The 14,030-nt window shown below is 39.6% G+C and overlaps 1 protein-coding gene across 2 annotated transcripts in view; it reads right to left on the minus strand.

Moving 5' to 3' along the window:
* NOX4 (NADPH oxidase 4) overlaps window positions 1-14,030 on the minus strand; it is a 100,638-nt gene that overhangs the window by 9,951 nt on the left and 76,657 nt on the right. The window contains exon 14 of one of the 2 annotated variants that reach the window (XM_066570383.1): window positions 1,363-1,482. The exons of the other annotated variant lie outside the window; for it this stretch is intronic. Within the exon in view, the coding sequence (XP_066426480.1) occupies window positions 1,363-1,482 (120 nt within the window). The remainder of the gene's footprint in view (window positions 1-1,362; window positions 1,483-14,030) is intronic. 2 annotated transcript variants of the gene reach the window in all.

Consider the following 14,030-nt stretch of genomic DNA (forward strand, 5'->3'; position numbering starts at 1 on the left):
AGAGCAGCTAAAAAGGCAGGTTATGGAATTAGCTCCCTGGAAGTCAATTTATGGCTTTATGCAGATAAATGGACGTTGCAAAATCCTTTGGACACTACCATTTTCTTGGAGTGTCTGTGAGAATTCCTACAGCCTCAGATAACACACATTAGAGGCAAACATCTAATTACCTGCTGCTGGCCCATCTTTGTGTTCCATGACATTTTTGCTAAACAGTATCAGGGATAATCTATCACAAGGAAAACAGTCATTTTATCCACCTGAGCCCCAGGCTTTCAGCAAAAATGCACCCTGGTTTTGAGAAGGTGTTCTGTATGCTCTCAAGAAAAGAAAATAAGGGAGCCCAAGATGGTCTTTGGGGGCTGCAGCACCATGAGACACACAAGGCTAATAACTTTCAGTAGCACTTGGCACTGTCAGGTCCAGCCCAGGCTAAGGACAGAAGAATGTGGACAGCACCTAAATTCCACACTTCAGCTTCCCTTTGGAGTTAGAGCCGACCATGGTGTGTTCATCTTGCAAGAAATGCTTTAACTGTGCATTGTAAAGCCCTCCCAAAGCCTGGTGGCATCTCAGGGAAGGTTTGCTGCTTTGGCTGGCTGTTTATACTGGGCATTTGATACACTCACTTAACCTGTGACTGGAGCCCTTAACCAATAACACTAGCAAATATAAATAAAATCAATAGCAATCATAAAAGGAAGCCTATTTCACATAGCATAAGATTTAGTGGGAACCATGCTGTCAATGTGACAGAAAAAAAAGAGGCGGAAGGTTTAATCTGCATAGAATATCAAAGGCTTTACATTAAAATGAAATTTAAAAATAGAGGAACAAGAAAGGAAAAATAGAAAAATGCATGCCTAAAATTTAAACTTTTCAAATGGAGTTAAACATCTGCATACTACCTGAATTCAGATTGATCCCCTTATATTAAAACATCAAGCTTAGACATTTAAAAAGTCAAACCAGGAGAGTTGGTCTTGCATTTCCAGCAGAAGGATTGTCACAATTTTCTGACTCCCAAAAACTGTTAGAGTACACAGCCTCATCTAAGCTGGGCCTGGGGGAACAAGTCCTGCTGAAAGGCTGTGACTAGATTAATCACAAGCTTGATTGGTGGCAGGATACAGAGGCTGGTGACATTGTCCCAATTCAGGTGCATCCCTGCCACAACATTTTGGGTTACAGAGCTGGTATGAGAGGATTTATGCCCTTTAGGGACATCTCAGTCCTCTACATCTTTTCAAGGAATCATTCACTTATGCCAGTGGAAGTTTTTTAAGACACTCAAAGCCTTTCTGTCATTCATTGTTGCTGTAAACTGGGGCAAAATGGCTTTAAAGGCTTAAGCTCACTTACAGCAGTGTGTTGAGCACAGATGCAAATGGTGTAACCCCAATACCTCCAGCCACACAGAGGCTGACCTCGTAGTTCAGCGATTCCTCAAAGGGACTTCCAAAAGGTCCATCCACATACAGTCTGCATAAAGAGAAAAAGCACACTTTTAGAGGAAGCTGTTAAGACCAGACAAAGGTAAAGAAAAACAAGTTGGAATTAAAACCCTGCAAAGGATTTGTTTAAAATTTTTTATTAGTTTTCAGATGCAGAACGTAAAAGTCGTTTTCCTGGAAAACTTTTTGTGGGCAGAAATGAATGTACAGGTGGTAAGAAAAACTGTTACCCAAAATCTTTCGGCATGTTCCATGATTAGACAAGCTACTTTTTAATTGAACAAGTGGAGATGACTAAATTATGGCTTCCTATTTTGTCTAGTGTTAGAGGGCAAAGAAATGGCACTAGAAACAATGACTTGGAGGGTCATACGTAAGAAATAAAGTAGTTTGGCTAGGCCTGCCTAGGAGGTTCATCTTATACACATTTTCTGAAGGGGGAGAAAAACTGCCAAGTTTTTCCCCTTTGACTCATGCCTATCATTATTATAACCATTCTGTCCACTTGATTTAAAAGATTATTTAGGAGATTGTGTCCCATTCCCAACCCATTTTTAACACTTCAGAGAGTACTGGATAGTACATTGACTATAATTTAAAGGTCAGCTTTAGGTATTTTCAAAAGTTTGACCTCCTACAAAATCTTTCCTACCGTGCTGACAATCTGAGCAAGGTCACCCATAGATAGCTCAAAATTTATGGGCTGTAAGATTTCATACACTCTATTCTACCACTCGATTCATTTTCTATGGAAAACCAACTGCATATCTTACCTCAGTAACAGATTCATCTTTAGAAACTGCTGCAAAGAGAACTCGAACAGGACATTTACTCAAGGCCTGTTCTATGTATGACTGACTCACTGGATCAGCACGTTTTATTGAGGTAACTGCTGAACACAGCCGAGTGTGGTGGGACCAGCACTGTGTGCAGCAGCTCAGGGAACAGCACTTGCCCACAGGTCTGTTGACCAAGAGCAAGCTTTGGCCTGAGTCCACTAAGGAGCTCCAACACACATCAGTTTCATGCACACACACTGGTACTTATTGCACAACCAAGCTGCATATACTCCACATCTAATGAAAGGGCCTAAGAGTCTCCTTTATAACAACAGCCAGGGAATTAAAGGCAGAGAAGACATCTCCTTTCCCAGAAAAAGCCTTCTAAACCTCATCTGATTAATTCCTTTGGAGGGCTGGATTTTAGCCATAACTTAAGTTCTCAGTCTGATTTAATTTCTTTTAGGTTTGTGGTATGACCCTTGGCATCATCTTACCAGTCAAGACACTATCTTGTCTGGGTGTCTTTGGCCAATATGGTCCTTTTTAGGAATTTTTTTCCAGCCCTTTGCTATTGTTGCTTGATATGCCTCATATGTTAGGCTCCTTCTTCTGGATGCCTTAATTGAACACAGATAACTACAAACTTTCTGATGGATCTGAAGGCTGATTTTTAACTGTGTCCTGTCTCACAAACTCCATACTTGGTGTCTTACCTGGAGAGAAAGGGAGAAGACACTGGCCCAGCCAAAGAAATCAGAAGGCATTGGAAATATTTTTAAGCAATCAAATTTTAAACCTAAACCATCTTCAACCTAAACATGCTAACTCTTATTTCTGCATTTATAGTCTCTATGGCATTCTACGTTCTCTTGGAGAATCTCAAAGTTTTGCAATATCAGATATATTAGTTCCAGCATGATGGGAATATTAGAAAAACAAATTCACTCCTTACTTAGGACAGACATATTGTTTTATACAATACAGCCAAGAAAAACTTAACTTGTCATGCGCATACAAAGTAAACAGAACTTTAAGTATCTGCTCATTAAATGTTTCCTCTTACATAACACTTTGTACCACATTACTTAACCAGGCTTTATTTTCCACTAATGAAATGATACCACTGCTGGTGCAGAGTGCAGCAGCAGCTGCTTTAAGAGATCTAAAAGCTGCACTGTTTGATGGAGGAGGTAAAGGAGCAGCTCTTATTTAAATAAGCAACAGGGGAAATGCTGAGAAGCAGGTCGTAACACTGAAATAATCTAGTCCAAGGGATATTCTGAAAGAAGTCCACAAATGTTATGGATCTCAAATGTATATGTAACAGATGTAACAGAGATCTAATTTTGGGATGTTGGAGTATGTCAAAAACAAACAAACAAACAAAAAACCCAAAATAACTGGATAACAATGACCAGCAACCCTGTCATTCCTGGCCTACTTCATATACATGTTACCCTAATCAGCCCCACCACCTAGCTGGTGAAATCTAGAGAATTGCTCCTAAAGGTATGAAGGGCAAAAGCACAGGCCTGAGGGAAATTCCTTACATTCTGGACAAGCAGTATTAACTTTCCTTTGGATACACAAACCTAAAGCCAACATTTTTAATTAAAAACACAACCTAATGAAACAAAAACAATCAGAGCACATTTTTCCAGAAATTACCCCAGTGGATGTGACAACAGTTATTTATTGTAGGAGTGCCACTTAACATAACTGCACTACCTGGGGACTACCTGTATGTATGTATGTAGGTATGTCTGATCTCAGAGGGATTAAGAAATTCCTGGAAAGTCTGAGTGCCTCTGAATAATACTGACATGATCAGGAGTGGAAAAATGCAAAACTAGATCTGGTCACCAGAAACCAGTAAAGCACAGTGCCTGCCAGAAATTCAAGAAACAACCTGCAATTAAATATGCATTTTGGTCAGAATGCTCCAGTTTGTGGTCCATTAGCCCCATCTGGCCTGCAAAATATTTCTATTTGCCCACTGTGTCTTCCTCTGAGGGAGTGAGGAGCAGTTGCTTGGACAGCAGATGCAGTCAGAGAAGCCAAGGGCCTCCTGCTGTGTCTGCATGTGGTCCAGCACACAGCAGCCAGAAGTCACTGCTTCCAAGTGTGAAAAAGAGAAATGGGGGAAAACCTGGAGAAATATTGCTACTGTGTTAACCCACTCCACCACTCAGAGTGCCTGAAAAGACTGATTCCAAGCATAACATGATCTCCCTAGAAGATTTTGTTGGAGGTCATAAACATGCACTATATAATCCCATTTTACTACGGAGATAATTTATAACTGAGACAAATGTGGCCCTGATGACTTAATGGCAGTGGTCATTTATCCTTTTCTTATTCAGGCCAGTGAAAGCAAGAAACTTCCTGATCCCCTATCAAATGGCACAGGGTTGAACAGAGCAGTGATTCAGTCATAGATTTCTGCAGAGATTATGCAATTTTTGTTTCCTGTCAACATGTTCCTCCTTTCATTTGGTAGGACAGAAAACTTTTGCATAAATGCAGTTCATTATTGAAAATAAAATATCACAGTGCTCAATAAAAAGACAAGGGGGGTAAGATGACTTTTTACTTCTTGAGCTGTGGCCCAGATATATCACACTACCATGCTACACTCTCATATCCTCCCAGCTTTTATTTAATTAACATGAAGGAAGGGAATGGAACTTTACTAGAAGTTTAGAAATTGCCCCTTCAGGCAAACTTATTCAAATAACAAGTTGTTCTTTTCACATATATTTCACTTTTCACTTTTCACTTCCAGTCTTAGGAGTGCTCTTGCTTATTACTGGCACAATTTTTTTAGCTCAGATAAAGAAAAAAAAGCTCTTCAAAATAGAATACATCAGAAAAAATAGCAGAGCACATTATTAAAAAGCATCTAACAGATATTTTCTATTTAAAGCACAGTTTCATTCTACAGTGCAGTGGTACAAAAATAGCCCAACAAGCACTAAACCAGCTTGGTTTAGTGCTGGGCAATGCTACTGCACTAACATGGGGCTGCCCTTAAACTGTCTCAGGGACACAGGCAGCTGTACTGCTTTTGAGATCCAAGTCATTATTTTCCATAAGTGAATGTGTGGAGATACCTGCTCACATCTCTTGGAATTGGCTCTCAGAGCCATGCTTTACTTCAAGTTGTAGGAGCCCTTAGAAAAGATAATGCTTTGATTGTATTTCACAACCCAACAGTAAATTATGTTAACCCTTTTTTTACTAGGCTCTCTGGGAGTTACTGTAAGACATTATCTGGGATATTAGTGCAATAACAGATGGATAGGGGAGTTAAAAAAAGAGCTCATAGGAAATTTTAATTAAAGCAGAATCATCATTTGCAAGCTGAACAAAATGCTTGGATACAAAGTACTGCATAGAGCACAAAAAGTGAAATCCTAATCTGACTGAGGTTTCAGGCAAAGCTCAGCTGAAGAAGGATTTAAAGCAGCAGCATGAGATTTTATGTCCTTGATATTCAGTTCTTACTAAGGTATCTTTGTGTGAGCACACTAAGTTCTGGATACAGTCATAAGACACAGTCAATAAAGCTAATGGAGCTGAATTCCTGATTCCTTAGGAAAACATCACTGACATTCTCCAAAATCAACTAAACAACTCTTCTCACATGCTTGTTCTTCTCTTTTACTTGTCCTACCAAAACCACATCTCAGTACTGATGGATTCAGCCTGAGAACTCCAAGGAACCAACTGTCTGATGGCTGAAGCAGTTTCCTTATGTTCTTCTGCTGCTCTAACTCTGCTGCACCAGAGAGATGCAATAATCTCTCTCTGATAACCCACACTATCAGCTTCCACCCCCACATGACAAATATTCAAACAAGTGCCTCCATGTTCCTCCCACACTTTCCTTCATGCCTAGGAGGGAATCACAGTAAACATCTGCAGAGCTATCTCATTATCTCCCTTCAAATTCCTTCTTAAGACTCCTCTTTCCTCTGATATCTAAAAAAATAGGCTCCTGATGTGCTCCCTGTATCTCAGTCATATTCTGGATCTGTACTGTCCCACTGTTTCCCTGAATCTTGCTGTCTGATTGTATCCATCGGTTGTCTGCTGTTTCTCCAGTTTAAGCTGGTTTGTCTCTCTGCTGTGTGGCTCTGTCTATCACAGTGGCTTCCTGATGCATGACTCCTTCTTCAGGGCACCAGCAGAACAGAGATCAGAGAAGGACTTCTGGAAGTCATCCAAATCTGAAATTTGTATCAGAGACCATCTTTCATAGTCTGCAGAAAGCAAAATGGACTACTGCACTGTTCTAGAACATTTTGGAGTCCAAGGCTCAATTCACATTTTCCAGTAAAAGCCTAGCTACAACAAATGATGTGATTTTTCAAAGAAGCTGCATTTACTACTATCAAAGATTTTAAAATATTTTCTGTAGCAAAAATCAAGACAGCCACTTCATTTTATGAAGTCAACATACAATACTTCACAACATTATTTAAACCTTAATTTATATGTGTACACTTTGGCACCATTTTACCAGAGGGGTTGTGATTATTGACAGCATTTCAGTACTTTTACAATAGCCTTTTACAAAAGAACCACTAGTGAACAAAGCATGCCATCCTTGGCTTTTACGGATTTCCAAAACCACAACAACTTTTCTAGGTTTAAAAGTGTCACAAAATGTGACATCTGGCATGTGTGATCAGAGATTCCCATGTGTACTCCTGACACTGTGAAGGATGATGTTCCCACTAAAGCAATGATCAGCCCCTTAGACAAGTAAGCTTGCAAAACCCAGTGGGTCCAATTAAATTTATATACTGTTTTGTGCAAGATTGCAAAGGGTTATGATTCTAATTCAGGTTTCATTAGCCATCCTCTCCTGATTTTTTTAAACTGCTTGAGTTTAATTTCTGGTTGTTTTTTCACTTTTTTTTTTCCTCACAACTTCAAACATATTCTTACAGTATGTACTAGAGCTTGCAGAGGTTTCCTTCTCTTTTCTACAGAAGCTGAGTCCTTGATCAGCTAGTGAAATATCTGATTGTAACAACATGGATGGCTCAAAAAACTATAGAATCAATTAGCACCAAATTTTCTTCAAATAGAAACCTGCTAAATCATTATTATTTTTAGAATCCTATAAGAACCATCAGTTTCATTACATCTCAGTTCCATTTAATTCTGTCTGACTGGGCAAAACAAAACAAAATCAACTTTTTTCAGCTTTTTATACTCTCAAGAGCCCAGAGGTAACTAAAGAAGCATTTTCAGCTCTACAACATCCTTAGCAAGAGGAAGTATTTTGAAGGCATGATGATAAGGGTAAGATAGTGGAACAGCTGAGCAGGCACCCATATGGATAATGTTTCTCCTGTAAATCACAAACCGAGATTTGTGCGTTTCTATGACACACAGTGCAGGTTCGAGAAGATTCTGCTGGAGTGGGCTGGAACACTAAAGCAGCAAAAGTTGTACAATTACCTTTTGGGAGCTGGACTTATAACAGAGGAGTGAGGAGGAGGAGAAAAGAAGAAAAGAACCTCCTAACTATGAACAAGAAGTTCAAAGAAACATGGAGATTGAAGTACCACTGGTGGCAACAGAGAACAGACTTGCACCTCTAATGGACACCCTTATAAATATGGTTCCTCCTTGTTCATGACTCTCACAGTAATCTGAAAGCAACCTCTCAGACCAAGTTAGTTTCCCTCAAAACTGAATATAACTATCTAAATATTGCCTGAAGTATTTATGGAGAAACCATATTTCTGACTACTCATTGCTGACTATTACAGGAGAGAAGCAACAGTTTACACCATTCACTTACTCCATTAAAAAGGTCTGTAAAATCACTATGAGAACTACATTCAACTATAATTATCAACTGAGGCAACTTTGTTCTCTGAAAGTATGTGTACTTTCTGTACCAAATTTTTGGGTCAATATTCTTAATTAATGTTGCAACAATTCTTCTCCATTCTTCAACCTTTTTAAGGTCATTTTTACAAAATGTTCTCAAAATGTATTCCTTTGATTAAAGAACACACAATTTTATTATAACAAGAAATCCCGTTGTACACCTTATTTTTTACCAATTTCAATTTCTATTTTGTAAGGTGCCTTTCCTCTCTATAAACTTCTGTCCTACCAATTTTGCCTAAAGTAATCAAGAAAAATTAAAAGAAGAGCATTTGTAAAAGCTGCACAACCTATTGTATCCTGCTTTTTGAAAATTTATCTGTTACATCATTAAGTGATAAAATGCTGTATACCAGCAACCAAAACTAGGTAGATTGTGCTGGCCATATTTCTCCACAACCCATTCACTGACAGAGTAGTTATCTGCTTATCTCACTGCAAACTGTATTTCTGCTTTAGAGCAATCCACTTCCGTACTTATCTTTGGTCTGTTTCAATATTTATAGGAAGCTTTCTGTTGCCTATACTGCCGCCTTTTGTGGTCATCTCAGAGAGGTGACAGATGGCATGGAAGTAGTGCCAATATTGGTCCTTTTCCTCGCTTGGTAAATGCTACTCACTGAGACAAGATATCCCTTGTCTCCACACCAGTGGAAATACCTGCAGCATCAGTTTCTGTAGAAGCCTGGAAGGCAAGGTGGCTAATGCTCATGGTGCAAACTGCAACAGCTGGATGGACAGCTGTGGAGCCAAACAAAGATTGTTGGTAGCAACAGCCAAGCATTGTTTGCATTAATACACTGTGAGAAAGAACAGGATGTGGCTGGAGAAGGGGCCATACAGATGTAGGGCAGCACTCTCCTGGGACAAATATCCTTGTTCTGCCTCCTGGAGAAGAGCACAACAGAGCACAGCACAAGTGCAGGAGTGAGGTCAAAAAGCAGGATTGGAATGTAGGAGGGGATCAAGACCACCAAAGACCACTGACCCCTTTCCATACTGATGCATATTGATGCAACCCCATTGTATATTTCAGATGCTGTTTCAAGTTTTTCACATCTCTAATTATTATATATTAACCAGTACTGGAAGCCTAATGCAGACTTAAGCCCTCAAGCCAGGGTTTGGGTATTTTCCATTGAAGTAAGAATGGGAGAACTACATGGGAGTTCAGGACTCAGGAAAGCCAGACAGCACATACATGAGTTTTATACCCCTGGCAGGTCCTTTCCATTTACAAATATACTCAGGAGACATATTATACCAAAGGGCAAAATACTTCTTTGGATAGAGTAGGCTGGGGAAAAAAGACCACTCTAGTTGAACATCGTCACCTGCCGTAGGCTTTCCCAGTCAAGCTCCAGTACACCTAAGGGATGGGGAAAGAAAAGCTGGCTTCTGCTGACAAATCACAAGGATGACAAAGCAGAAGATTTAAAATCCTAGCTAGGTATTTTCAGAAACAAAAGGGGAGGAGAGAAGCAGCTGACTGAAGTGCTGGCAGATACAGCTGCCAGCAGATCAATATGAAGACAAGGACGGTCATATCATAGCTCTCTCTAAAGTCAGCCCACTCAGGCTCTCTGGACTGGATTAAGTTGAGACAAAGAATTCAAAATTAAGACAATATAAAGAAAAAACACAGAAAGGCAAATCTCACAACAAATTCTGCAGTTGGAATGAAGCAGTTACTTCTGCAATAAAATGGAATCCTCAATACATATTAAACCTAAACACAAATATTCTATCTAAAATGTAATACAATCCCTAGAAAAATCTGCCGTGTCTCACTGCAAACTCCTTCCTGTCTTAGGGCTTTCATTGGGTAAACAAAGTGCCTTTGTCCAGTCACAAGCCCATCTTTTATCTGGAAAACTCTCTTTTTAAAACAATGTCTCTCTTGGCTACACTTCTTTTAAGGAAAGATGTTGATGTTCTCCATGAGCTTCACATCCTCTACAGGCCAGTGATTATGCCTATAGAACTAGGTTACCTTTGGGGCAGTTTCATGAAGCAAGTCATTATTGGCTTGGGGTCTGTAAAGTATCTTTGCTTGAATTTAGCTGCCAGAAAGCCTAGAAAGAAATTCTCTAAATATGCCTCTGAGAGTTGAAGAGAGAGGTCTGCAAGATAGTGATAATGCAACTTCAGATGGCTTCCAGATGTTCAGTGATGGTCAGACCAGCTCATTTCCTTAGGCAGAGAGTCTCTTATCTGGAAGGGGATACGGACAACTGGCAAGGCCAAAATGTAAAGAAAGAACACCTGCCCAGCAGTAGACTGAACCATATACATTTGGAATAAAATGGCAGACTAAAGATGAGATCACCCAACTTGGAGCAGGAATTTCTGAAGTCAACAGAAGCCTACAGATGAGTCTGCACATAGATTCATTGGCAGAAGCTTATCATCCACCAGAAAATATACTGCATTACATCATAGATGAGCTCAATGCAGTCCTGACTATCTTGACCTCCTCTTTGTTTTTCTCTGACTATGCTCCAGCTTCTTATTTCCAGTTCTGTTTTTCAGAGTGAATGGCCTATTATTGTCTGCAGTGTTCCAGTTTCAAGTCCCTGTATAATGGCATTATTATTCATAGGTGGCAGTGTCATTGCTATTACCTTTCTAGCCATACAAAGATGCCTCTGTGCAGCTGCCTTAGGCTATTCAAAATAAAGAAATTTTTATCCCTTGAATTTTTTAATTCCTTCAAGCTCTTACCTTTCTATGTGCTCATATTAACAGAGCCTTACTTTTTAGCATTTCTCTTTGAGTTACATTTAAGAAGCTTACAGAGAACAGGTGATCCCAAACAAAACAGGTGAGAGATTTGGTAAGAGACAGAGAGATATGGGACTAGTATTTAATTACTGCAAATACATCATGCTTTTCCTAACCCTTCCCACCCTCACTTTTCATAAATATCCTGAGATCTACAACCCATTGGGTGTGAGACACTCCTGTAGGACAAGGTGACTGAACAGAACAGACGGTGGCCGTCACAGCAGAATTAACACCTCTGGCACAGAGTCGGGGTCTAAGCCAAAGGAGCCTCTCCTGCAGGTTCAATATCATCTCCTATCGACCAGGATTCCTGAAGCTGCTGTGCATATATACAGAGAAACACCACTGGGTGTGACTGGTCTTGTCATTATATACAACAACTCGTGACACGTGAGACTTCTTGCACAAAATCAGTGTCTTGCACCTCCACACTGATCCCCACCATGTTTGTCATCATTGTGAGATGCAGATCCCAAGACTGTGTCTCAGGTTTAATCTCAAATGATACTGTTGACCAGTCAGAGAGGAGAAGTTCACACTTTTAATTCCATCTCTCTCATGCTTATCCACTGTAATTTCCAGAATGTCACTTACATCTTCAGTTAATGCTCTTTGTTTTGGTGAAACTAGAAAGCAACACATTCTCAGAACTCTTCTCCATGAGATAGGGTTTAGTTTAAGTTTAATTAGCTAAATGCTTAACTTTACTTGAGGCTGCACCTCAAATCCTGTGTTCAGTTTTGGGTCCCTCATTGCAAGACATTGAGCTGCTGGAATGAGTCCAGACTGACAAGGGCAATGAAGCTGATGAAGGGTCTGGATTAAGTCCTATGAGGAGTGACTGAGGGAGCTGGCGTTGTTTAGCCTGGAAAAAAGGAAGCACAGGAGGGACCTTATCACTCTCTACAACTGCCTGAAAGGAGGCTGTAGCCAGAGTCTGCTCCCAGGCAACCAGCGACAGAACAAAAGGACATAGACTCAAGCTCTGCCAGGGGAGATTCAGGTTGCACATGAGGAAGAATTTTTTCACTGAAAGGATGGTTAAACTTTGGTGACATCCAGTCACCATTGCTGGAAGTGTTCAAAAAATGAATGTGCAAGGCACTACATTAGTGGAACGGTTTAGTTGACTTAGTGATGTTTGGTCACAGGTTGGACTCGATAATCTTGGAGGTTTTGTTCCAGCCTTAATGATTCTATGATGCTAACATTTCACACTTTAATACACACAGACAAAGGCTGTTATAAAGTATGAGCCTAACAGTTTCCCCACCCCATGTCAGTCTTTCTTATTCAACAATTTCTCTTTTGATGAACTGTCTGACATTCCTGCCTATTGGAACTCATCTTCCTTTTCTTCCATCCATCACCTAAAATTTGCCAGATGATTCAGAAATTTCATTCCAGCTGCTCTGATATACACTATCCTCCCTGGTTCAATATCATCCAAGGATTTAATTAACTTGGTGTTTACATCTCCCTCCTTATCATTCATTATTTGATATATTAAAAGAACACATCCCAAGATGAATTGCTCCCTATTTGATACCTTACTCATTTTAAAGCTCTCTGCTTAAGAACTATTTGCTGCTTCCCACCTGTCAACATTGACTTTTTCTTCATTTAATACACTGTGCTATATCCTTATCTAGATAATACTTTGCTGAATTCTCTATAGAAAAAAAAATCTGATTCCAGTACAAAACAAATGGCAAAAACGCCACTGAACTGCATGATATCAGAATTTAGTTCTGCAGGAGTATAAGGTGTATTATCAGGCAGAAATACACTATAAAAGTACATTAGCTTTAGTGGAACAGCTTTTTTGCCATAGGACATGGGTAGTACAGACTGGATGAAATTCCAGCCCTCTAGGTTCTGTGTATCTACTAAACTTCATCTTTGTAAGACCTCACTCTTTATCCATCAGCTGTGATCAGTGATTTAGGTGTTCCACATATCACTTAGTTTGCTTCTGTTTAAGGATTCCCTTAAAACCTGTATTTTAAACAAATTGTAAAGGTAAAATTGGACGGACGAGTGAATACTTTCTGGTTGTCCAGAATATACTGTTTGGTTGTCTGGTTCTGAATCCTCTCTGAGATTCTGAAAACTACATTACTGTTTTTCCTAATGGCTGCATATATCAACCATTTGCTAAACCACCACTGAATGTTTCTAACATCACTTCAACTGCTGTGTAAGTGCCTAAAGATCTCTAATCAACTTCCCCCTTGGTATAGGAACTTTACAAAGAGCAAAAAGAGAAAGGAGGAATGCAGCAGCTTAGGTGCTGTGCTGGGATCGACCCAGTCTCTGTCATACCTTTCTTAGGAGAACCTGGGCAAGTCAGCTTGACATGTGACAGTATCTACCTGTTAGACAGAAATAGTTGTATTTCTCAGATAGAGACAAGCATTGCAAAAATGACTTCATTAAAAGTTTGTGAGGCCCATAAATACCCTGTAATGGTGGTCATAAATTTCATCAATAAATGGATCAGAATCTTTAATGAGCAAGTAAAAGGAAAGGAGTACAACATTACACAAAGGAGTGTTTCTAGATATTTGTTTTATGGTTTCCAGCTGCCCAACTGATGGCTTTTATCTTTAGATGTGACCTGACAGTTTAAAAAAGGGTAAGCAATAGCTTCATGTCTCACTGGAGAAGCCTTGCCAAGGCAAACAAATTAAAGAAAGGGGACAGATGACTGTGGATAAAGCCACCATCCTTGTTATCTCCTTGTTGATCCTATTTCATCAGTTCAGCTAACCTTAGATGACAGTGTTCAAATACCTGAGTGCCCAGGGGGGTTTTTAACACAAGTGGCCCAATGACAATAAAACCATACATGACTTAGAATTACTTTTAATATATATTTTTCTGTGAAGCAGTTTTAATGATAATTTCCCTTGAAATTTCATTCTTCAAGGAACCTTCAGTACAGAGATAAACAGACCCCAGACTCTGCAAAATTGAGATATTTTTGGTTTATTAATAGATGCTTAATATCCCAGTCATGAGTCTTCTTACTGGATATCATAAGAAGGATCGAACAAGGGAACAAGCTAAACCTAATTGGATATAATTGCCA

The sequence above is a fragment of the Molothrus aeneus genome, chromosome 2 (assembly GCF_037042795.1).
Source record: "Molothrus aeneus isolate 106 chromosome 2, BPBGC_Maene_1.0, whole genome shotgun sequence".
NCBI lineage: Eukaryota > Metazoa > Chordata > Aves > Passeriformes > Icteridae > Molothrus > Molothrus aeneus.